We start from the raw sequence: 26,517 nt of genomic DNA, 5'->3' as shown, positions 1-26,517 counted from the left end.
AATACACGAAAGCAAACAGGGGAAACAGGCTTTAGCAAAGGCTAAGAAACAAAAAGGCTAGGATAAACGCAAAGGCATGGAGTACAAACTTACATACATGCATTTATAAATAACCTAACAATGAACAGGGACACAGGGAACATGACAGGGTTTAAAAACATGAACTTAACAAGGTAGAAACGAGGGACAGGTGTAAGCAATCAAACGAGGGGCGGAGAAAATTGGCATGGAACTAAAACACGCAAGACAGGGAAAACATGGAACATGGAAGATGGGAGGGACTAATCATGACAAGTTTGTCCATATATATACACACACACCTGTGTGTTTGTGTATATATATGGACAAACTACTATGCACAATTATTTCTAGCTTCTGTTCACACACCTGTGTGTTTCTAGCTTCACACACACTCCTTTGTGTGTGAGTGTGTATACATTAGGCTTTGCGACCATTGTTGCAGGTTAATCACTTCACTGATTGTGAGCTCTAGACCTGAGGACCCACTCTCCTGCACAGGTTTATACATTCTCTAACCCAACACTCTTGATGCATTTTATTGACAAATTTGATTAATTACTCAAATCAGAAATGGTTGGGGTAGGCAACACTAGATACTGTAGAAGGCAGGGGGTTGAGAACCACTGCTTTATTTAAGCCATGCCTTAACCAGTGCCTTATTTTGATAGTTCGACAACAGGTATTTCACTGTAAACGTCTGGATAATGTTTACCGTATGGGAAAGGGAGATGACACCATTAAACAACTTGTTTTGTTCTATTCTCCTAATTACATGGATTGTGATTCAGTAACCTGGTATGCAGGCATCTGATTTTGCTTTGACAGAAACTGTGGGCAGTAGACTTTGCACGCAATCAGTAATGAAGAAGCCTTTGTCAATCATCACTGCCATTTCTTCAGTGAGCAACTTGTCCAACCCCGACTGTTTAAATAACTCTTTGTCACTGACTGACCCAGCATAAAGTGAGGAGACAAATGTCACCACACCATGTGGGGCTATGCCAACCAGGCCCTTCTTGATGCAGTGACATTTGTATGTGGAGTACATCTCACTTTGTAGTAGTGGTGATGATGGTGTCTGACACCTGAGCTCAGTGCAGTCCAAGATTATCTGAGTGTCAGAAAAGTCTTGCTTTTCACTTCCTCTGGTGACATCCAGACATGTATTTCTGTTGATGATTTCTGAGCTGCTCTACTTCGCAGGACAAACCTTCATTTTCTGTGCAAGACATGTCTAGCGATGACGGCTCAGGGACAGCACAGTAATCATAATCCATTGTAAATTCAATTGATGGATCTTCCTGGGAGGTGTATTCAAGTTTCAAGTTTGGTTTATTTGTTACGTACATAGTCATACACAGTATAACTTGCAGTGAAATGGTTTTAGACTGCTCTGGTTTGAGAGTGCTATTCAGCCAGTATTTCTCTATTCTCCCACACATTGCATTAGAGCACAAACACAAATATTGCCAAGGTAAATGGTAGTGTTATGTATATGGGTGTATGTATGTGTGCCCTGGTTTGTTTGCTTCTGTGTTGCAGCTTCGTGCCAGGTCTTGTGGGTGATTTTCCCTTCCACACTTGGACCCAGTCCTAATGTAACTTCTCCGTGCTGGGATTACCAACCTCCCAGCTCACCAGATAAAAGGAGGAATAGACAGAGGGAGGCTGGTTGTGTCGGGAAAGAAACTTGTGTGGTGTTGGGCTGTGCAATTGTTTGCAATTCAACTAACTGAGAAATCTGTGTATGACCTTGTATTCTGTCCCTGGTTTTCAAGTTAATGTTCTCCCTCTAACAGTTGGGCTGCTTTGTGTGTGTCTGTGTGTGTATGCCTGAGTTTTACTGTTTGCTGTGAGGGAAAATGTATAATGTATAAATGAAGTCAATGAAAACACTAGACTTGTAATTGGGTATTATAGAGAAATTTCTGTGTACTATGTCACAATAGGATATGAAGGACAATGCTAAAGAATAATGGCTGTGCTTGTTTTGCAGTCCTTAAGGCAGAATATGCAATTTCACACTACCAGAGAGTCCTAACAGTCCTAAAAGTAGGAAGACAAAAACTGAGGCTTACAGATATATAGGTCTGAACAGGAAAACAAATGTTGACACAGCACCAATTCATCATCCATTACACATGCTGGATCCAGTAACCTACAGCAATCTTTCAACATTCACTGAGGTTGTTGAAAAGGAGGTACACTGTGATTTTGCTGACATGTAGAATTGTCATCCAAAACCATTCAATTGAAATGTGATCTGCTGAAACAGGAGGGCCAGTTACTGGATATTTTCAACCGATAGAATCAATGGACTGTGGTCATTTTTTTAACAAACCAAAATTTAGTTACCAGGTACTAAAGTAATTTACATATATTAATATACAATGCCTTGCGAATTTAGTGCACACAGGTGATTAGTGTTTAACTAATCATGTAACATTTGCAAAGCAATGTAAATGTTGTTCATTGCATATTTGTAAAAGAAGGTGAACTGCATTTCTTATGATCAATAATGTAATTGTTGAAAAAAAAACTGATGGCAGTGTACATTATTTGATTTAGTATTTAAAAAAGATTTTCCCTTTTTTTCTCTCTCCAAAACTTTGATAGCAGTATACCTCATACATTTAGTATTTTGGAAGTAACATAAACTTTGTAAACTAAACATATTTCCCTCTTTGTTTAATTAAAAGCCAAAATTGTTCTTGATCCCTGTTTGTTGTAATGTTTAGAATTGGCCTACGTGTTCTACCCAAGGTGTTGTACATCGAAATGGAAAAACCAGGAAATGATTTATTTAGAACAGTAATGGTTTAAAGGTAATTTATTTATATTTGATATGTTTATTGTTGGCTATCACAAGACCTTCTTGACCCTTGTTCTCATCTGAGCAAAAGGAGAGCCTCCTTGAGTCAATGAGTACATTTATTTACTTTTTAACCCTTACAACTCATTGAATTTGAAATTTTCCAACACTCAGGCAACCAACCCATTTATAAGAACCGCAATAATAACTTCTGAGGGAGGAAAGAAGCTGAGTACAGAATTTGGCATAAGTAAGCCAACACTGTCGGAAAAGATGGACATTTTGGTTAACCCTTTGGTTAACCCTTTGGTTAACCTTTACAACTCATTGAATTTGAAATTTTCCAACACTCAGGCAACCAACCCATTTATAAGAACCGCAAAAATAACTTCTGACGGAGGAAAGAAGCTGAGTACAGAATTTGGCAGAAGTAAGCCAACACTGTTGGAAAAGATGGAAAGGGCAAACAGAAAAATAGAGGCACGAGGCCACTGGGGAAGTAAAACTGAGTTCCTTTTAGCTGTGGCAGGAAATGTTGTTGGCCTGGGCAACGTATGGAGGTTCCCGTACCTCTGTTACTCAAATGGAGGGGGTAAGAGCACTGAAACAGATGAACTTAGATATCTACTTCTTAAGAAATTGAGCTGTGTTACGTTACTTACCAAATATTTGATGGACAATTATGAGCTGTCACATTAATCCAGACAGTTGAAGAGTCATACAATAGTATGCAATAGAAAGCTTCCTTAAATAGATCATCATTTAATAATCAGTAATGTGGACCTACAGAAGATTTGTGTCAGTATAAAGTTTGATGTTTGGAGAGCATGATATTAGTGGTGTGTTCCAGGAACATTCTTGATACCATATCTGGTGTTTGTGGTGACATGTGGGGTACCCCTGTTCTTGATGGAGACAGCAATGGGACAGTATACTCAAGAGGGTGGCATAACATGCTGGCAACGTCTTTGCCCACTAGCTGAAGGTGAGCACCATGATCGCAAAACCAGCAACAGGACACACAGATAAACTTTGGTTATCCATTCTAGACAGCAATTTCAGTGTTTGTGTAGGTTAGTTACTATGGAAAAATATGCTATGAATCCCACCTGCGCAATAGCAAGTTTACTAGACATAAATAAATTTTAATTGACAGAACACTGGGCAAATCTGCAGGACAAAAATGACATGACTTCCCTAGAGGATCCAGTTGACATTTTGGCTCATATTGTTGATATTACAAGAGGTGTTCAAATTTAAAAGAGTAATTAAACACATTTAGATATCTTGATTAATATATTCATAAATATGCCATCTTAGGGAAGTCCATCAAACATTTTTGAACATTTTTCATCATTGTGGTTCAAATGGTAGGCTGGATTTACTTTCCTCTTTTTAACACTGGAATATTTCTTTTTATCAAAGCGCAATCAATGGGTTTATATGGGGTTTATCTTCAGTGCAGTTGTATATTGGTCCATTCTAATAGGAATCCATATCTTATCTATCACTTAAATGTCTCTTGCACATTTTAGTTTTGATAACGGGGCATAAATGAGTGAGATAGAAGCTGAGTACAGAATGTGGCAGAAGATGGTCAACATTCTGAATGTGAAAAGTTCAAAGCGGAGCAGTAAAGATCTTGACAAAATTTTAATTATTTTAACTAGGCTTTTAGAAAAGCCTTTATGGCTTTAGCAATGGGCAGCTTAACACTATGAACTTTATATTTTTCTTTCCACCTGCAGACATACATAGATACTACTTACCTGAGTTAATTAGAGAGATTATCTAGTCAGATATCTTTCCATAACAGTAATGGAAAACAATGACAAACTACTGTCTTCCTATTGTAGACTTGACTTCACAGTATTCTTGTTCTCCACTATCACTATAACAGGCTATATAATATCCCTCCATGTGATGTTTTGCAAAGCCTGAAAAATAAAAAGCACAAAATACATTATTCTCTCTGTTGGTATGACAGAGGATTAAAGTAATTTTTAAACAGCTTAATTTACGTGAAGCGTCCATGTGTGTGTAAAATTGTACATTTTCATGAAATTCCAAATGAAAACAATAGATTTTCCATAAGGTGCTTTCAAAATCAAGTTTTGTAGGAATAAAGAAAGAGATGAAGAACCTTGGAATTTTTTGAGCATCTAACATGTAATCTGCTTGGTTTAATGTAAAAACAGCCAGGAAGGAGAAATGCACTAAAGCTATACAGAAATGGAAGGACTAGAATTGAGGATTAGATCAGTCAGTCTGAACAACAATGGTTTGATTGGTGCTAACTCTTTGGAAAAATGGTCACACCGTACACTCACACAGCTTTAGAGTACTCAGTCCTTTTTTATCCAGGTAATGTTCACATGTGCTTTTAGTGAAATCTGTTTCACATAGATCCTGCCATGTTTCTGTATCTTTGTGCATAGGTATATGTAGCATCCAGTACCTGTGCATCATAAAAGGCACATGGGTTACCATTGCATGAAACTAAAGAAGATATGATCTTTTTACATTCAGCAGTGTAAGGAGGGAGCTGTTATCTCCTCTTGCCTTAGAGAGTAACATCTTCATGGTTGCTACACAGCTCATTTAATGCCTCAAATTATGAACATAACTATAAAGCTGCTACACAAGTTAGTAGTTTATGTTCTACATAAGGACAAAGAACGTAGCAACATCATGCATACATACTGTAACTTCTGGAAAGTGCTATTAAATTATGCTTCACTGCTATGAACATGAGAAAGATTGATTTGTTCCTCTAGTCGTTAACACTGGACACAACAATTTTGTGTAGTACCAGCTAGGAACACACCACCATATATGGTATTGGCAAATTATCAAATAAAAAAGTTATTATTGTTATTATTATTATTATTATAACTTTGTCAAACTTTCTGTTCTTCTCATTCATCATCATTCTTCTTCTTCTTCTTCTTCTTCTTCTTCTTCTTCTTCTTCTTCTTCTTATTATTATTATTATTATTATTATTATTATTATTATTATTATTATTCAGTGGCATTACCAATGTCAACTAGCTGCTTTTTTATCAACATCATTATCATCATCATCTTATTATTATTTTTATTATTACATTTTGTCAGTCTCATGCATAGATCTGAGGATAATCTAAATGACTAAATACATTTTATTACAAAGAATCAATCTGTACAACAGAGGAGGACATTGACTAGCTGAGGTAGTCTGTAATAATACCCTATGGGTAAATACCTTCTAAAGGCTTCTATCTTTGTGTTATATAATTGGCTTGTTATCTAATTTTCCTAACTCACGTTTTGTTTTTGTTTTTGTTTTTTTGTTTTTTTTGGGGGGGAAGGTTTTTTTTGTTGTTTTTTTTATTGTTTTGTCTTAATTTTCTTTGCCCACTCTAAGTGTCCCCCTATCCCTTCAGATAATTATTTTGCCCTTGGAGGACTGTAATAATCTAGTTTACAGGAGTTAGTTAGCTGATGCATAAATAATTTAGCTAGGATAGCCAGGACTGGTGTATTGGGTGAGACCGACCTCAAAAGTATTTCTACTGTCCTCTTGTGAGCATTTACACATGTAGCTCTTATATAAGTGTTTAGTGTATAAGAGTTTGTGAGTGAGTTGGTATTGTCTGATCCATGAGCTTAACCATATCTCCTCCTGACAGTGAATGGGTGCTTCATCTTCTACTTCTTCCAATATGTTTGGGCAGCTTTTAACTCACCAAACTTTTTAGAAACCTCAGTCCCATGTGTTTGTGCTTTTTAGAATGATACTCCACCCACATCCATCTTTTTTGGTGTTCCCTCCATCCAAAGACTTTTTCCCATAGGCAACTTGGCATACTTAGTAAGCAGGGTTGGGTAGCCAGGACAGATTATGGTCTTGCGAGGCCCCTAAGCACAGACATCTTCAGGGCCCCCCTCCTCCTCTTGAAGCCATTCTTGCCTCTGCCTCCAACAGTCAATACCGTCTCCCAGCCCTTGCCCCGAGAACCCATTTAAACACATAGAAATAATTAAAAAAAAAAATGAAGTAACACTGAATGAATCTACATCATAACTGTTTAGCATTTACTGCAAAAAATGTGTAAGCACAAGCCAAAAATAGCTCCACAAATAATAAATACTAATACTATGATCAGACACTGTTCAATTTCAACAACACTGGAATTTCAACAATAGTATTCCATTAGCCTAAAATGACAACAGCACTGCAAACAATATAAAAAACAGCTAAAAAAATATCACTGCTACTGCTCAGCAGCAGGCACAACAATAGCACCACAGACCAGGAGCATATAATGGGGAGCAGACTATCCAGTTGTGTTATTGTTAAATGTACAACTTAGTGCATATCTTCACCACTATTCCAATGTTTATGATCCATTGTAATTTTGAACATCAAAAGAAAATCAATACTGGCCTAAATATCCATGAATGATAAATATCCTGAAAGACCAGCAAGCACTAGTAATTTTTGTTGTTTTGGTGACATTTTGATTGCATTTGCTATTTTAATCTAAAAAACAGCAGCATACAGCAAGCCTATGATTTCCTGCATTTTTTTCTTTCTTTCTGCTGTGTGTGTGTGAGCTCATAGTGTATGGTCTGACTGGCCTGAGGCCATATACAGTCCTCTTTATTAAATTAATTGATTTGGTTTATACATTCCAGGGATCTAATTCTAACACCTAAAGTGGTGTGTCCATAGTCTTTCATCTGCCTTGATCCTTGTTTGCCCCCACCCCCCCAAAGAGCCACTAAGCTATCAGTGTCCAAGGACCCTGTCAATAATCAATTAGTGTCCAGGGGCCTGGTCAGAAATCTGTCTGTGTTGGGTAGTAATGTAATACATGCAATTGCATTATGTAAATAGAATGCAAAAAAGGTAACTGTTTTCCAGTAACAGAAAAAATTATTAGGTTACTGGTCAGTTTTAAAATATGGTGATTACGTGCTTTTTTTGTTGCCAATTTTTTAATGCTGCCACAACATCAGCGTCTAATGTTGGCTGCATTTATAGTACCATGCATTGTATTCCCTGTTTGCACTGATTTAATTCCCTTGCCATTTCTGACTGGAAAAAGTCATCTGTGAGATCTTTCCAGTGAGATTCATGCTTTTTTATGTTTTCATCAAGGTACACAATGCAGTTTGAGTACTGATGGCATTGTTGATCGTGAACACAGGATTTGCTCCATGTGACATATGATTTGTTTTTCAAGCATATAGTATATGTTCCAAATTACTTTATACATTTTAAGTAAAAATTATGTTGATTTAAATTAATTTGCTTTTGCATTTAACTGACTACATCTACTTTTAAGACATGTTAAAACACCAGTCATTAACACCATGTTTTACTAATGTCCCACTGTTATGCTATCAGATGACATCCACATTTTAGTTATAGAGCGATTGGAGTGAAACACAACTACAATCCATTTTTTCAAGATGCGACACTTTTCAAACAAGCACACAATTACTTCTGGGAGTAGGTTAAACATTTTAAAATAGATGACTCCTATCCAGACCAAATAATGCAGAATAGTGTTTTAATCAGTATATTTATGCAAAGCACCACAGGTGCGATAATGCAAAATCCTTGCATATCAGGATATCAAATTTGATTCTGTAGCTCTGTAAAGTTTAGTTCCTGCCCTAATGTAACCCCTGTTCTATATTTGTATGAGGTGTTTACACTGGTGGTGCCTACAAATTTGACAAAAGTATAAAGATGTGTAGCAGTGATGGACTACTGAGTATGTAACATGTTTATATGGACAGTTTTATCTGCTGAATTGTTTATGAGCCTGAACAGAGAAAATATAGGAGAGTGTCTTTGTTTTTACACACTTGACTGATGCTGACTGTAATACTGCTTCCTGTTTTGCAGCAACACCACTGTATAAGCATACTAGTGCTTATTGCTTTCTAACTGTTTATCACTTTTTTCCTTGGACTTAATTACTTCGCAAATTTCAACTACACATCAAAGACTAATTTATCATCAAAATCTACATCCAAAGAACTACCTATGATGTAAGTAACGTTAACATTTTTCTTTTTCTATCATGGCCCCTTCTATTCTTTTTCATTGTGCAGAGTGCAATGTATTAACTATTGTTTGTCTGAAGTGTACACTAATTGCTTGTCTGACATAGAAGATTCTAGTACTAGAGGTGTTCAGACCTTAGAAAGTGTTGGACCTATTGAGGAATTAGAAGTACAAGCTCTGGATACCTTAGGTGAAGTTAACAACTCTCAATTCTGGCACTATAGCCCTCTCAGCAAGGCGAATGGGTGACGTTATGGTGAAATAGCTGAGCTTCAGCTCACCGAGGGGACCACCACACCTCTCCTATTCACATGTCCAACAGGTTTGCTCCACTCAGTGAGGCACCTGCTGAGAAGCCTGTTGAAAGAGCTCTGGTTATACGGAACTCTTTTTGGCAACATGAGAAATAAGATAGGTCTTTAGGGGCACCAGCAGAAGTAGTTAGCCGTATACTGGGGGTCAGGGTGCCGGACATTGCAGGTAATCTTAATGTAGTTATTACTTAGAGGAAAGTAATAGCAATCCGGTACACTCCACAAGACGTTGCGCCTGTAAACACAAAAGGTGCAAACACAAACACACACTAGCGCCAACACAAACACAAGGCGCTGTGACGTGGCACCCGCCATCCCCGCAGGCACCTTGACGTGTCCGTGGCCTCAACGGACACGTGGGGGTGCATTTCCACCCCGGTTCCAGAAATGCCACCTCCCTAAATGGTCCTCCACTTTTCCCGTCCCAGAGGCGGTTTGCCTCCGAGGCTTTGGGCAGACCCTTCCAGTTTCACTGGCGAGTCCGCTGAGGGGAAGGGACTTAGGAGATCCCGCTGACTCCACCCAACCGCCCTCTTTCTGGTCGTCGTGGTGCCCCTTGGTCCTCCTCGGACCAGGCTCAATGGCCTCCGGCCCCCCCACAAGAAATTCCAGGGGTGTTCCCCTCTGCCTCTGGAGAAGACGCGGACAACGGTCGCGGTCCTCTCCCCAATATCCTGGGATCCAGGCAGCAGTGCGAGGGGTGTCTACATACCTCCCGCTAGGAAGTCCGTTTTTCGTCGAAGGAAAGTGCATCCTGTAGCTGTTGGTTATTCTGTAACACGTGGTGGCCCAAGTGCCACAGGGCGAGGGGCAGGACGCACAGACTCCAGCAACTGGGACGTACATTTATTTACAGATACACATGGAACAGTAACGGCACTCACAAGCATTACAAACGTCAATATGAACATGAAACGGTTGACAGTAAACAAACACGAACATAGTTAACAATATCGAAAACATTACCACGAAACATCAACACATTACATCAACACGCTATGTCAACAATAACCAACACTTTGCACTCTTTGCCACGGGTTTCTATACATTTAGACAGACAAGGTGCAGGTGTGTGCAGGTGTAATTACAAATAGAACAGCCCTCCCACTACATGGCCAGCCCAACCACGTGACTCGGGGGAAGCGAGCGTTCCGTGACAAGAGGTAGTAATGTCTAAGATACTTATTCATGTAGGAGCTAACAATATACACGTTCGCCAGTCAGACATTACTAAAAATAATTTTGCAGAGGTGTGTCAATTAGCTGTACTATGCTCTTGTCCCATCCCGATGTGGCACAGCAATATAAAGTACAGCCATTTATCGCTGAACTGCTGGATGTCCAAGTGGTGCTCACAAAACAATGTGGGGTTTATAGATAATTGGACCACATTCGAGGGCAAGCCTGGCCTTTTATGGTGGGATGGGATCCATCCTACCAGGGAAGGTAGTGCTCTCCTTTCTTGTAACATAAGTCACGGTTTTATGACAGACCTAGTTAATCTATGACAATCCAGAGAAGAGCCCAGGCAGCAAACAAAGAGGCTAAACGCACATCTACTGGTCACTACTTGACATCACCCGAGGTTTATCATATTGACACTGTCTGTTTCCCAAGCTAAGCAGAAATACAGAAAACAAAAAAAAGTCTTAATAACCTAATTGGTATTAAAGTAACTGATTCACAGAACACTATCTGCACCTTTCATCTACAGCTGATGACGATTGCCCAAATGCTGCAGGGCGTGCAACAGGACGCACAGACTCCCTTGATTTTGTGAAACATTTAATGAAACAAAACGCAATAGACAATGGTGGCACTCACACATAGCATTAACAGTGGACATAAACACACTTAACACTAACGATAAAGATTGTGACATAAACACAGGCTAGAAAAACACGGATACTAACATATGCTCTGACTCTAACAAACAATGACCAACTGTTTGATGCACTGACAGGGGTTTAAATACTCTAACAAACACTAATGATTAACCCCGTACAGCTGCGTGCCCTCATGGGGGTGTGGCCACAAACAAGAGTGAACCCCCCTGCACGCGGCAGGCTGTACCACGTGACTTGGGGGGGGGGGGGTGGAGCATCCCGTGACACTAACATCTAAAGTGCTTATGATAAATGAAATCCTAATATATTATAGATTTAATATACTTTGTTTAACAGAAACCCAGATCAAATCAAATTAGTATTTAAACGCCTGTCCTTCTGGCTACAGCTATGTACACCGCCCTCATCTAACTGGCCATAGAGGCAGCATTGCAGTCATTTATACTGACACATTAGGCATAAACCAGAAAGCTGGTTATGATTTTGAGTCCTTTGAAATTATTTTTACTAGCACAAATGATGTAGCCAGCAATAAGAAGTCCATCCAGCTACTTCCACTAATTGGCATCCACTAATTGGCAAAAATCACTAATTGGCACTTCCACTAATTGGCAAAAATCAATTGGACTTGAGCCAGATGTGCAGATGAGCGAGTTTTATTGGTTCTGTCCCTTATGCATCGAGGGAGAGAAGCCTCAAACTTCTCTCTCATATGAGTTCATATACCCCCACCATTCCCCGTTGTTCTCTCATGAGCTAATCTCATGACTCCAGTTGCCAGGCCTTCCAAGCGTCCTTGAACATTCTTTCCTGCTAAAAGCAAGTTGTTACTCCCTGCTGCTGCACCCTTGCCCGGCAACAGTTAAGCGATAACTGTCATACTCCATCACTTCTTTATTCGCCTTTCTTGCAGACTGGTCAAGTTGAGGGCAAAGGTCACTTAAAGGTCAAATATTCCTTACTTCCTCCTTTAAGCAAGCATTAAGCATTTTCCCTCACATTTCCCCGCTTTGATAATATTATACATTATCACTACCTAACATTGATTTCACAAGTAAGCTTATTCAACTCATTTGAGGCTAGTCCTCAAACGGGTAATGTGCATAACAATAAAGTTCATGAATACATTTCTAAACATCGGGATCCATCATCCAGCCGGGATGAGGGTTTAAGTCTGGTTCTTCGTTGGGGTTGAAGTCATCCTGCAGCTCCAGGGCATCTGCCTTCCCATTATTGTAGGGAAATGACAACAGTTGTGGAGCGACTAGTTGAGCTACAACCCTGGAACAACAGGACAACACACATGGAGCAAAACACAAAAGCAATAACATCACACAGATAACATGGTGAAAATTTGAACTAACAGCTGGCCCCATGTGCCCCACTGCTGTTGAAGTTGAGATAACGAAGATTCTGCTTCTGGAGGGGGAGTTAAACCATCTCTTATGGCTGTAATTAAATCAGATAAGTTATGATGACCATCTGGAATGTAAAAACAACAGTCAGTGCCCAACACCTTGCACACTCCCCCTTCCTTTGCTAAAATCGTGTCGAGAACAAGCCTGTGTTGAAGGACAGCAGTGCAAATGGCGGACAATTCCCTGTCTATTGTTCCTAAAGCCACTTCAGTTTCGTTTGCTATGCCAGCCCGTTTAATTTTTGCAAGGTGGCAGCACTGCTGCCACCAGGTAGTAGGGCCCAACCCATTGTTGCCCCTGAGGTTTTCCAGGGGTCCCACAGATGATACTCACGCCACCAGTGAGGCATGGTCACTTCTCGTTTTGTCCTGCTTAAGCTTTTGTCCTGAATTTTCTCTGATGGAATAAGGATTCTGATGGGGGGGGGGCTACTAGAGTAGGGAAGCAACACCCGTCCCAATCTGGTGGGATGATATGATAGGCATGCCATCCGCATGCCCAAACAGCCCCGGGCACAGTTCAAAAAGTAATGTTGCATGTCTATGAAATGTTATCTGATGTGCATTGTGTGTCATTGTATATTATCCTGGTGAGGTAGTTGCTAACCCCCACCCTCATCCTGCCTACTCTACAAATGCAGGTTTCACCCCTTTTCTGTGGTATTTCAACCCTGTGGGGGGTTTGTACAGCCCTGTTCTTGCCCTGCCTTGATAGGTGTAGCTGCTTGGGGTGGTGCCATTTCGTACTAGTGATCCGACATGAAGGAGTCGTGTCATGCCTTGTGGAAGGGTACTCTTTCCCAGAGTGCCATTTACCATGGGATCCCGTTTGCTGGCCCATTTGTATGCCATGTGGTGACATATCCAGCAGGAACCACTGGTATTCAGCTGACTATGATGCAGGAGTGCCAATGCATAGGCTACGTTTCTATCGCATCTGGATAGCGCGTGCTGGGCTAGTCCTGGAGTGTGGGGATGTTCACCATAAAGGTTAGACTCCTCTGCCCCTAGGTCATCCCCGTACTCCGGTTCTATTTCCTCAGTCGTAGACAGTTGCAGATTCTCCTGTGGTGGAGTAAAACTGATCAGTACCTTTTAATCCATCTGTCTGCCCCTACCGTTTCTACACCACACCAGTACACGTCCGCATCCAAGGGGAGGACCGGATCGAAGGTGTAGGTTGTGGGTCCGTATCCCCCACCCCCAGTCTCTACCGTGCCTTGGTTGCCTTGCACTGAGGTTCCCGACAGTTGGCGGTTACTGTCTCTTTAGCATAACCATTACCCGGCGCTACCATCACAACATCTTTCCAATTACATGGGTCTCTACACAAATAATTTGGCTCCCCGTTTCCTAAGGGAGTGGCACAAGTGATGACCCCTTTGGTGCCCTTAATGAGGATATATTGCCAGGCCCGTCTCCTGACATGTTTTGCTAATTTGGATTTGAGTGTGCCATGTTCCCTTTCCATTGCTCCACCACTAGCGGGGTGGTAGGCACAATGCTGGTGCATGTCTATGCCATAGTGTTTGCTTAGCATGTCTAATGCCTGATTCATGAATGGGGTATCATTATTGCTGGAGATTCTGTTGGGAATTCCCCACCTGGGAATAATTTCAGTCAACAAAGCTTTTGCCACCACCTCAGCGTCCTGCTTCCCTGTAGGAAACACTTCCACCCATTTAGAAAACATACACACAATAACAAGGCAGTATTTTTTCCCTTCGCTCGGTGTTAATTCTATGAAATCCATTTGTAGGTGTTGGAATGTTTCTCGCGGTGGAGGGTGTGCCGTCTGAGGCACTGATTGTCCTCGTCCTACATTGTTCTGTGCACATATAATGCAGCAGCTACAAAAAAATTTAAAGTAAGTTGTAAACCCCTTTGTATACCAATGTTTCATTATTTGTTGTGTCATCCCCCCCCCCCTTTGCTCACGTGCGTATGCCCGTGAGCAATGGTAGCCATATAAGGAAACAGCGTGGTAGGCAAGGTTTGCTGTTGGGTCCACGCCATATGTTATCACTAAGAGTGCATCCAGCCCTTTTTCAGGTGGCTTTTTCTTCTGCTGAGGCACTCTGCTGCATTTGGGATATTTCGAGAGTGGGAGTAATGGGAATTGACATGGCTTGCAGTGTCACTGGAAGCCTAGTGGCTCTTTTTGCTGCCAAGTCAGCACAGTGATTCCCTTTTAACACTTCGTCTGTGCCTTTAGTATGGGCTGTGCAGTTACACACAGCTATAGCAGTTGGTAAGGTGATCGCATCTAGCAGGGCCGCAACAAGGTGATGGTGTTGGAAATGTTGCCCTGAACTAGTGAGGAATTTTCGCTGTTTCCAAATCATGCCAAAATCATGCACTACACCAAAGGTGTAGAGACTGTCTGTATAAATGGTGATGGTTTTATCTTTAGCAATTTCACAGGCCTCTGTTAGTGCAATCAGTTCAGCTACCTGGGCTGAATAATGTGAGGGGAGTGGTTCTCCCTTAACAGTACTATGTGCAGTGACTACTGCATACCCGACCTGCAGCTTCCCTGTCTCTGGGTTTCTCATCTACCGACAGCACTAAATCATAATTCTCAAGGGGCTCGTCCTGGAGGTCAACCCTAGGGGAACAGAGATGATTTGTTAGTGTCACACAATCATGTGGCTCCCCATCCTCCGGCACAGGCAGGAGGGATGCTGGGTTCAGCGTTGTACACCACTGAACCATTACATTAGGCATTTCCAGCAATGCAGTTGGATATTTTAGCCATCGTTGCCCAGTGAGGTGTGATATCTTGTGGTTGTTAAGAAGTGCATGCACAGTGTGTGGAACAAGCAGGGTTAGTGGAGTGTACCCCACGATGTCTCGTGACACAGCCAAGGCCTTTTCAGCCGCCGCTACTGCCCTTAGGCATGGTGGCAGGACTGCGGCCACCGGGTCTAGTTTGCAGGAATAGTAAGCAACTGGCCTATTTCTGTCTCCATGCTTCTGCAGGAGAACTGACGTCATACACCCATTTCGTTCGTCAACTGTCTGGGTGAATGGCTTGTCTGGATTTGGTATACCTAAGGTGGGTGTGGTTTGGAGGGACTGTTTTAACCTCACGAACGCTTCCGCTGCCTCTGGGGTTCATTCCACCTTGGTTTTATGATCCCCCTGTTGGGACTATAGCTTTCAATGCGGCTTCCAATTGTGCGTAATTAGGAACGAAGGGGCGGCAGTATGAGCACGTTGCTAGGAATGAAAGCAGCTGGCATTTGGTGGTGGGCCTTGGAATGCGAGCAATGGCTGATGAACAGTCAGTGGCCGATGCCTTCCGTTCTCCAGAAATCACGTGACCCAAGAATTTTACTACTGGCTTTACAAATTGTAACTTCGACCTACTGGCTTGGTGACCAGTCTCGGCCACGTGCATGAATAAGCACAAGGAATCTCTTTCACACTATTCCTGGGTGGGTGCGGCCAGAAGTAAATCATCAACATAATGCAATAGCACACTGCCTTCCGATAACTGGAGTGGTGCTAGGCTGTCTCTGAGGGTATCATTATAAATAGTGGGAGATTCACAATACCCCTGACACAAGCGTGTGAACGTATAAGGTTTTCCCTCAAATTGAAAGGCAAACCAATACTGGCTATCCTTATGCACTGGAACACTGAAAAAGGCTAGCTAGTTAGCTAGTGCCCTTTCTTTCCGCATGTGTAGCATTGTTCATCTCTTGCACTGTCGGCCTGCTCGTAGTCCCCTCTTACTCTTACTCTTCCTCTTCCTCTTCCATGGACTCGTCCTCGACCACGGCCTCTGCCTCTTTGTCCTGTGACAGCTTGATACATTGTGAGGGCTGCTTGATGTGCCTCATTCTTTTTCCTCATTCGTTTTTTCTCTGATACAGTTCTCAGCTGTTTTTCAGAGTGGATGGTGTACTGCTCGATAGTGCTCATGGGGGCTGTTTCCCACCCGAGGCATAGCTTGCATACCTCTTTTCTGATTTCATCTCGCAGACCGTTCATGAAGCTATTGCGCAGGTGGGCTTCCCATGCTGAGACCTCAGCCAGTCCTGTTGCCATCCTTTCCGGTCTTTCTATTCCACAGTGGGTAGTGTGGATTTCTATGAGTCTGCCACATTCTCCTCTGGCCCTTGTCTGCAGCCAGCTATGATGGCCGTGTTAGCTCATATTGGGAATGCCGTGGTTGCACGCTGAATGAGAGTGGCAATATTTCCTCTAAATGCTGCATTGTCTGGACTAGTCCAGCCGGGGTTTTGCAGGCACACATAATTCCCAGGGTAGTCCCCTTTTAACTTGGCCCATGCGTTAGGTCCCGCTTGTTGCACTATGAGACGTTGGAGTTCCGCGGTTATGGGGCGGAACTCTTGACAAAACATCAACAACTCTTGTCCCCATCTAGTGCCTCCCGCCTCCACTAGATGTTGTAAATGTTGCAATGCTGATATCATATCTTCCATTGTCCATGGTCGATATACCAGTATTGGCCGTTCCAGCCCTGCCATCTCTAACATGGGGGCTTGAATAGTCTGTATCGGTGACACGGGGTTGTGGAACGGGTTGTACAGATTCAGTTGGGATTTTTCCATCGCTGCAGGAGGAGTTGCCGATGTCCGTGGCTGACTATCGAGAGCTGCTGCATGCATGGCTGTGATGGCGTCGCCATAAGGGCCGGGTCATCCTGGATAGGCTGGGGGAGAGACTTCAGAATAGGCTTGCACAGAGTGTCTTGCTTTGGCCTCAGTCTGAGTTGCCTCGGCTCTTGGCTTGGTCCTGATGCTGCTCCTGTCACAGCCCCTTGTTCCTCTTTGGCCGGTGGTTGAACTGGCGTGGCAGGCACTGCAGGGGCCACTGCTACCAGAGGAGCGTGAGGCATTAATGGGCAGGAGTCGGTATCGGGGTCAACCTTGGAAACCTGCACAGACTGACGCATCTGAAACATGCGGTTAACATCCCCCTCCCTCTTTTTTTCTCTCTCTCGTCTGCCTCCCATATACAATTCTCCCATGCTCCCCAATCAACTGTAATCAGTTTTTTTCTTTTCTGCCTCCCTCAGATTATACTGTATACGTTGTAGTTTATTTATTCCCATACAACCTCCCGGAGGAAACCTGCATTTATTCCTTAATGTTATTTGAGCCATTACGTCTGGCCCATATTTATTTTCCATATCTGTACATAACTGCGAGTTCCATTTTCGAGGCTGACACCCTGATGGTGCAGTTGTTTCAGCTTTTTGTTTCTTACTTTTACTGTTACCCGTCACTGCATCAATAATAAAATCAAAATCAAGAGATCAATAAAATGTGTTGTAAATAATATTCTCTCACTCTTTTTTCTTTTTTTCTACACAATCAGAGTCATAAAACAATCAATTTCATACCAATATTGGAAAGTTATTTACTACTTACTCTAAGTCAGTTGGCTGCGGTCATCCGCACAACGCTGACACTGTCGTCCTCCATACTAAACCAAACTTTCCCAAGCGGCCCTGATCCGCGGCTTGTCGGAGTCTACTCTGTACCACTCGCGTCTGTAGACGGGAGGGGACTCCGGTGCCACTGTTTCCTTACAGTCCACCTTTTGGAGTCTTTTTGCCCCAGTGTCGTCACACTGCGCCGGGTCCCAGACCTCCCTACAACAGCCGGATCTGCCTTACCCCCGCTTCACTCCACGGTCGATTGCAGCAGTTCAGATCCCGCCTCTGGAAATTCTTTCTCCCTTCAAATATGGGGTTTAGCAGATGAGGATATTTATCTTTTTCCTCATGGACATCTCCCTCTCAGTTGCAGGGTATGGAGCTGTGCAATCCTACCAACTATCCTGCCAACTTGAGCCAGATGTGCAGATGAGCAAGCTTTATTGGTTCTGTTCCTTATGCATCGAGGGAGAGAAGCCTCAAACTTCTCTCTCAGATGAGTTCATATACCCCCACCATTCCCCGTTGTTCTCTCATGAGCTAATCTCATGACTCCAGGTGCCAGGCCTCCCAACCGTCCTTGAACATTCTTTCCTGCTAAAAGCAAGTTGTTACTCCCTGCTGCTGCACCCCTGCCCAGCAACAGTTAAGGGATAACTGTCATACTCCATCACTTCTCTATTTGCCTTTCTTGCAGATTGGTCAAGTTGAGGGCAAAGGTCACTTAAAGGTCACATATACCTTACTTCCTCCTTTAAGCAAGCATTAAGCATTTTCCCTCACAGGTCACTCTCAGGAGCTCAGTGAATTCCAGCATGGTACCATGATAGGATGCCACCTGTGCAACAAATCCAGTCATGAAATTTCCTCACTACTAAATATTCCAAAGTCAACTGTTATTGGTATTATAACTAAATGGAAGCAATTGGGAATGACAGCAACTCAGCCACGAAGTGGTAGGCCACGTAAAATAACAGAGTGGGGTCGGCGGATGCTGACACATACAGTGCAGAGGTCACCAACTTTATGTAGTCAATCGCTACAGACCTCCAAACTTCATGTGGCCTTCAGATTAGCTCAAGAAAAGTGTGTAGCGAGCTTCATGGAATGGTTTTCCATGGCTGAGTAGCTGCATCCAAGCCTTACATCACCAAGTGCAATGCAAAGCGTTGGATGCAGTGGTGTAAAGTACAACACCACTGGACTCTAGAGTAGTGGTGACGTGTTCTCCGGAATGACGAATCATGCTTTTCCATCTGGCAAGCCAATGGAAGAGTCTGGGTTTGGTGCTTGCCAGGAGAAATGTACTTATCTGACTGCATTGTGCCAAGTGTAAAGTTTGGTGGAGGGGGATTATGGTGTGGGGTTGTTTTTCAGGAGTTGGGCTCAGTCCCTTAGTTCCAATGAAAGGAACTGTTGATGCTTCAGCATACCAAGAGATGTTGGACAGTTGCATGTTCCCAACTTTGTGGGAACAGTTTTGGGATGGCCCCTTCCTCTTCCAACATGACTGCGCACCAGTGCACAAAGCAAGGTCCATAAAGACATGGATGAGTGAGTTTGGTGTGGAAGAACTTGACTGGCCTGCACAGAGTCCTGACCCCAACCCGATAGAACAAGTTTGGGATGAATTAGAGACCACAATCCAGGCCTTCTCGTCCAACATCAATGTCTGACCTCATAAATGCGTTTCTGGAAGAATGGTCAAAAGATTTCCATAAACACACTTCAAAACCTTGTGGAAAGTCTTACCAGAAGAGTTGAAGCTGTTAGGGCTGCAAAGGGTGGGCCAACATCATATTAAACTTTATGGATTAAGAGTGTCGCTCACGTTCATATGCATGCAAAGGCAGATGAGCGAATACTTTTGGCAATATAGTGTGTGTGTGTGTGTGTGTGTGTATATATATATATATATATATATATATATATATAGGCAAATTGATCCATTAGAAAATTACACGGTTACATAAGTTTCATAAGGTTTTTTTTATTTTTCCACAGATTTTCTTCAACAGAGAAGCTAAACCATTAATATCAAGTGAGCAAGCCACAGGTAGCAATGAGGACAAATTAACTGGTTCTGGACACAGTTTGGTCTTATGGAGAATGCTTTTCACTAGGTCTATCCTTAAATCTTAACTAGATAATCCAATGAAAAAAATAGTACAACAATGTAATTCCATTGCAACCATATGACCTACCAAAAGAAAAAGAAAAAAGCAAATAAACATCATTAGCTGCAAAATAGGACCATTTAATAGCATGTGAAACAGGATCTTAGGCTTACAGCCATTTAGAAAAAAAATCAGTAGAATTTAATCCAATATAAGTCACATTTTCTCTGAAATAAAGGTATTCAGAACCAGTTTTATTTTTTAAAAATGCATCAAAATAATAAACAAATGAGGACAACAAATTAATTGTTTGTAGTAAAGAGAAAGGACTTTGTTTGGTATCTAGAGAACTCAGATTGGGCAGTTACATTGGCCAGCCATTTGTTGCATGATGAAATCTTTGGATACTAGTGCATTTTGTTTTGATAATGCTGACAAACATGTGCTGCTGTTAAAACCAGGATGTGATAGATGTCACATCCTGATGAAATAGCAACAGATTCTTTGTTGTTGTTTTTTTAACCCAGCTTTCATTTGTGGAGTCTTGATTTACACTTAATAAATCGGTAACTGAGCATGTACTGAATAAAATAGCTATTCACACAAATTTTCTCAGGATATTCATGAGCGCTCAGTTATATGCAACAGAAGTCAGGCATTGAATGGTATTATAAAACTCTTCATTGATTCTAACAAGAATCTAATGTTTTTTTGGTCAGGTGTTGGCTATGCAGGTCAGTTGATTTTGCTGTACAGTTGCATGAGTTACATCATAATCTTGGCTTGGGCACTGTTCTACTTGGCATTCTCCTTTAGTTCTCAACTGCCCTGGGCAAGCTGTGGCCACATGTGGAACACAGGTAAGAAGAAACAAACTTCAGCAAAACCACATACTTTTATCCATACAACTTTAATCATTTTCTGTAAGAATAGTTTCCACATTTCCGTAAGTGGCTATGCTATCTTATACTGAAGTTTTGATGAACTCCAATCTATAACCCTGTCTTTAATAATAATAATAATTGATACATTGTCTTTCTCAAACTCAGGGTTTACAGATGAAGAGAAAAAGTATGAAAACATTAAATAAAATCATATAAAGAATAAATAAATATAAATATATTTAATATAATCTAAATATAAATAATATAAATCTGATTGTCATCAGCATAACAGTGGAAATTGAGACCAAACCTGCAGATAATCTGACCAAGGGGTAGCATATAGATTATGAATAGGAGAGAGCCAAGGACTGATCCCTGAGGAATACCTTGAGTGACGGTATCAGCATGCAATTTGATTTACCAAAGACGACAAAATGTGATCTATTAGAAATATACGTGGTGAACCATTTAAGAAGAGTGGGAGATGAGTATGTTATGGTTAATTGTGTCAAATGTGGCACTTAAATCTACAAATATAGAGGAAGGAGAATACTCAGGTCACCAGAATCAGTAGAGAAGAAGATAATTGAGAACACATAAGAGGGCTGTCCCAGTCCTGTGCATTTGACGGAAGCCAGACTGGAAAGGTTTTAATAGAGTCTGAGTATTTAAGAAAGACTGCAGATGGGAGGCTACTTTTTCTAGGACCTTGGCTAGAAAGGGGAGATTGGTAATGGGCTGGTAATTATCAAGAAGTGCAGCATTCATTCCAGGTTTTTTAAGAATGGGAGTGATAGCTGTAGTTTTCAGAGCTGAATGAACATATCCGAAAGTAAGGGATACATTGATGAGAAGTAGAAGAACACTTTTTAAGAAGAGGAATGGGGTAGGATCAAGTTGGCAGGTAGATGAGCTAGATTTGGCTATAATCTTAGGAATTAGGGAAGGTTGGATGAGAGAGAAGGCATAAAATTGTTCAGCACAGGAGTGTGAAGGGTGTCTCCGTAATCAAATGTTGGGAGAGCAGAGGGAAAATACTGGTTATTTTTGCTTATCTTTGATTATTATAGTGTAACAAATGATTTTTTGAGAAATTCTATATTGCTTTTTACAATTTAAGTAATATGTTGTCCACAAAATTGGGAAATCGTTTTAGAGGATATTTAGTCCAGGTAAACTTGAAGGTGCCTCATGTTGGTGGAGACAAAATTGTGGGGCAACAGTAAAATCATGAAAAATTCTTCTCGCTTCCATAGATAATTGCAATTTTGCTGGAAAGAACTTTGTACTTAACTGGACAGGACAAACCAATTCAACATCAGCTGCTACCGAGTTCTGGGAGTAAGTGGGTTACAGTAGTTAAGACAGACACCTTACACAGATTGTTGAATCATCACTGGATGCACAACTTTGACACATATCTGGACAACAACATGTTAGTTTGTTTGAGTGTTTATTTAGTACAAAGTACAAAAACACCTAATGTACATGATAATTACAAACTTGATTATTCTCCCTTTCTCAATCTGTGATACAGACATAGGGTATTGTCTCTTTCTGGTGGCATAGAAGAGGTGGGTAATGTCAACTGGGAGATTCTCCTGTGTTTGATTGCTATGTGGATCATCTGCTATTTTTGCATCTGGAAGGGAATCAAGTCCACTGGAAAGGTATGTGCTCTGACACCCTCAAGCCTGATCCTTAGCAATCTTAACCTATAATGTAACCTAAAGTTAAGGTTAGTGTTTATCTTTCTTAAAATTTTCAACTGTGAATGATAATTTTAATCCTAGAAATTTGATAAAATCTAGTCCACAGCTATTACAACTTGTATTACATGCATGTACTCCATTTGTAACATAAAACTTCACTTTTAGGTGGTGTATTTCACAGCAACATTCCCCTATGTGATGTTGCTAGTGTTGCTGATTCGAGGCCTGACTCTTCCTGGAGCTCTGCAGGGTATCATGTTTTATGTGTACCCTGACCCCCAGCATCTGCTTGACCCACAGGTATTGTTTTTTCCCCTCTCTCTTGTCCTCAGTTTGTGTGAAGATTTTTTTTTTGTTTATTTTTGTTTTTTTTTCTGGTGTTTTTCTTTATGTAGCAAGGTCTTGAAGTTCTTTAAATTTTGTGAAATGTTAGCAACAAATAAAACAATATCAAACATGCTATTTAAAGGAGCCTTATATAGTGTATTTTTGAAAATTATAAAAGTGAAACAGTTCTTAAATCAGCCTGAAAGAACAAATCCCAGACATCCCAAAAGAGAGTAAACAAAACAATTAAAAGTACCCGTACTTTAAAATATGAATATGAATATGAAAGGTCTTAATTAATCCCTTCAGCCATTTTTTTCCTTACACAGATGTGGATGGAGGCAGGTACTCAGGTCTTCTTCTCATACAGTATAACTGTGGGCTCAATAACAACACTAGGAAGCTACAACCCATACACAAACAACTGCTACAGGTGACCTATACTATTACCTACCATCTAAATAAAAGACTCAGCAAACTACATATGTAGGGTATGCTTTAGTCTGGATTTAAAAACTTGTAGTTTGCATTCCCATTATTCTCTGAACACTATCTCAGAGATTAGATACCGCATAAGGAACAAATCTTCCTTCATCTCAGGTGCAAGATGCACTTTACCTGTCTTAGTGGAATTAATTGGTCAAATGGGTTGTCGTCAAATAGGATGTACCAGAACTAGGCTATTAAGGGCTTTAAATATTATAAGCAAGTCTTTGCCAACAATAGAGAACTTTAATAATAAGCCAGTGTAAATTAAACAAAACTGGAGTTATGCTTTATTTTTATTTTTGCATTTTGCTAGTAAGGACATAGAACCCTATTCATAACTATCTGAACCCTATTTAAAGACAAGCAAACAGCCAACCAGCAAAATGTATATTATATAAATAAAAGTAAACGTGAGTAACCTATTTGACTAATATAACTCTAAGGAAATGCTAAACTTCATGTTAGTATTTCCTTAGAGTTATATTAGTAGTGTCCTACAAAGACAAATACCACAATACCTGGTCTGTATACAGCTTTGTGCATTAGCACAAATCAATAGTTCTACAGAGAGCCAAGAGCCGCACTTTTGCACCTTCATGGCAATGATTAAAAAAAGAATGAATTGCAGAAAAGACTAGTTGTTTCAGAAATAAAAATCTTTTTGAAAGTGCTAAATAGAACTATGCAGTAGTTCTACAGAAAACCAAGAGCTGTACCTTGCACCTGTAAGGGTTGGCAGCAGGCCGAGGCCCCTCCGGCCACCAGAGGGAGGCCTCAAGTCAACCACACCACTAATCAGCCTTAACACCCAACAGATGGGCTAGACCTTATATAAGCCCAGTGACCCAGTCATTTGGTGCTGGGTCTTTGCTAAAGTTTTGAGTCAAGCTCCTAGCTGGCAACTCTGGGTATTGAGGTCTGTGAGCCCTTGTGCTGCACCTGTTTTCTTCTGTGCGAGGGTGTCAGTGTTTTTACATGTCCCCTCCCTTCTCCAGTTTTTCCCTCTGGAGTCTGTCTCTCTCCTGAAGCTTCCCTTAGCCATTTAAGTTCCTCCCCATTTTCTGGTTTTGTTTGGGAAGTTTTAGTTTGAGTTTTCCCCAGTGCATTGGGGTTGCCATTTCTTCCCGTGGCATCCTTTGTTCTCCCTTTTTCCACGCTCAGCCTGGTGTTTAGTTTTTTTCCTTTTGTTTTAGCTGATCCAAGCTCTAACTGTTCTGCACACGGGCCCACCACTGTTGGAGCATGGTTGCAAACCCAGTAGGCTATTGGTGTCCTGACCTGGGTTCAACCCCACCTTACAGCACCTTCATGGCAGTGATTAAAAAACTGATTTCCAGAAAAGGCCAGTTGTCACAAATATAAATCTTTTTGAAAGTGCTAAGAGTGTCTTATTTGTAATGATTGTGAACAGATGAAAATAGTCTTCTGCTGCATCCAGCAATAACAGTAGGCAAAGTCCTTTAGTTAGTTTAGTAAAAAATAACTTACTGTAAATGACATACAATCATATAAAAGGTGCATTATAAGTTCCAATTTGGGTTTTTAGGCTTCAGATCTGCATAGTAAAAAAAACAAAAAAACCCAAAACATTTTAAAAAGGAAAATGGAAAAGCAAGATAGTAAGCCAGAAGGCATGTAGACTGAAGAATTGATTACACTGTAAAAAAAAAATTATATTACAGAAGATTAAAAAGGGAGGTATGTAATATCCAGTGTACATTTTTGTCAATTTAACAATAAGTATGATCCAAGAAAGCGACAAGCAAAATAAAAAAATCTGCCTCTGGTACAGTCAAAAATATCTTTGTGTGTGTGTGTGTGTGTGTGTGTGTGTGTGTGTGTGTGTGTGTCAGGGATTCTTTTTGGTTATGTCTGTTGAACAGCTGTACCAGTGTGGTAGCAGGCTTTGCTGTGTTTTCAGTACTGGGCTTCATGGCTCATGAGCAAGGTGTCGCAGTAGAGGACGTAGCAGAGTCAGGTACCACAGCATTCACCACAACACAAGGCTGATTTAAAATTTAGAGATCACTATAAAGACTACAACAACTACTCAAAGCTCGCACTGACTCTCTTAGGACCTGGCCTAGCTTTTATAGCTTATCCTCAGGCAGTGGCTTTGATGCCTTTACCTCACCTCTGGGCTGTATGCTTCTTCATTATGATTCTTCTGCTGGGCCTGGACACACAGGTACACTCACACTTTTTTTCTCTCTCTCTTTCATCACTCACTCACTCACACACACACACACACACACAATACTGTATTGAGTATTTTTGTTCTCCTGTGTTTATCCTATATTCCTTAACCCTCAGTTTGTCTGTATGGAGGTGATCATTACGTCTGTGACAGACATGTTCCCAACAGTGCTCCGCAGGCCTTGGAGGAGAGAGCTTTTTCTCCTACTCTTCTGCCTCTTCTGCTTCTTCAGCCAAATCGTCATGGTTACCGAGGTCAAGTTGGGAAATGGGGTCAAAAGTGTTAAGAGAGATATAGAAGGGGAGAGAAACGCATGGATGAAAATGAGGCAGAAAAGGGGAAAATAACAAATAAGAACTTAACACACATAAGAGGCAGAATGACTGGCATGAATGGCATAATTAAATCCAGAATGACATTATGACTTTTATAAAACAAGAGCAGGATAGGGTGTCCTAGAATAAACATAAATATTTTGAAATTTGATAAATTTTCACAGAACATATTAATGGAATGGAATACACAGTCAAATGTAACCTAGCTGTATGTGAGACTTGTTTTTTCCCTTTGTAATGTTCTATTGTGTTGTGTCCAGTAGGGGGGGATATATGTGTTTCAGCTGTTTGACTACTACGCCTGTAATGGTGCCTCCCTTGTCTTGTTGTCTGTGTTTCAGTCACTGGCTGTTGGCTGGATCTTTGGTAAGTCAGATCCTAACCCTAACTTTAGTACCTTATCCTAGCCCTTAACCCTACCTTTGAAACTTAACTCTAGCACTAGCCCTAAGCACAGAAAGCCCTCAAACAAACACATTAACACACACAGCCCTTTATAATCCTTTTTCCACAAACACAGTAATAGAACAACTGTTCCAAGAAATTAGGCCTATTAGTCTTGTAAGGT

General features: G+C 41.1%; 1 protein-coding gene across 3 annotated transcripts in view; it reads left to right on the top strand.

Annotated features, from left to right (window-relative positions):
- The first annotated feature begins 3,242 nt into the window (after window positions 1–3,242).
- Window positions 3,243–26,517, top strand: part of LOC145643263 (sodium- and chloride-dependent GABA transporter 2-like) — a 47,104-nt gene continuing 23,829 nt past the window's right edge. Inside the window, exons 1-11 of one of the 3 annotated variants that reach the window (XM_027009879.3) lie at window positions 3,243–3,425; window positions 3,684–3,818; window positions 20,725–20,865; window positions 22,146–22,230; window positions 22,427–22,559; window positions 22,767–22,901; window positions 23,258–23,361; window positions 25,271–25,395; window positions 25,493–25,605; window positions 25,731–25,868; window positions 26,291–26,315. In XM_027009879.3, the coding sequence (XP_026865680.2) occupies window positions 3,287–3,425; window positions 3,684–3,818; window positions 20,725–20,865; window positions 22,146–22,230; window positions 22,427–22,559; window positions 22,767–22,901; window positions 23,258–23,361; window positions 25,271–25,395; window positions 25,493–25,605; window positions 25,731–25,868; window positions 26,291–26,315 (1,273 nt within the window). In that variant the 5' untranslated portion in view covers window positions 3,243–3,286. Of the gene's footprint in view, window positions 3,426–3,683; window positions 3,819–8,859; window positions 8,882–20,724; window positions 20,866–22,145; window positions 22,231–22,426; window positions 22,560–22,766; window positions 22,902–23,257; window positions 23,362–25,270; window positions 25,396–25,492; window positions 25,606–25,730; window positions 25,869–26,212; window positions 26,316–26,517 lie in introns of those variants that run through there. The other 2 variants (XM_081709286.1, XM_081709287.1) reach the window with 2 other exon arrangements.

This window comes from Electrophorus electricus, unplaced genomic scaffold, assembly GCF_041902795.1.
Source record: "Electrophorus electricus isolate QZ-2024a unplaced genomic scaffold, ASM4190279v1 Scaffold35, whole genome shotgun sequence".
Classification (NCBI taxonomy): domain Eukaryota; kingdom Metazoa; phylum Chordata; class Actinopteri; order Gymnotiformes; family Gymnotidae; genus Electrophorus; species Electrophorus electricus.
The sequence above is the reverse complement of the archived record's forward strand: the minus strand, read 5'-3'. Positions and strand labels throughout refer to the sequence as shown.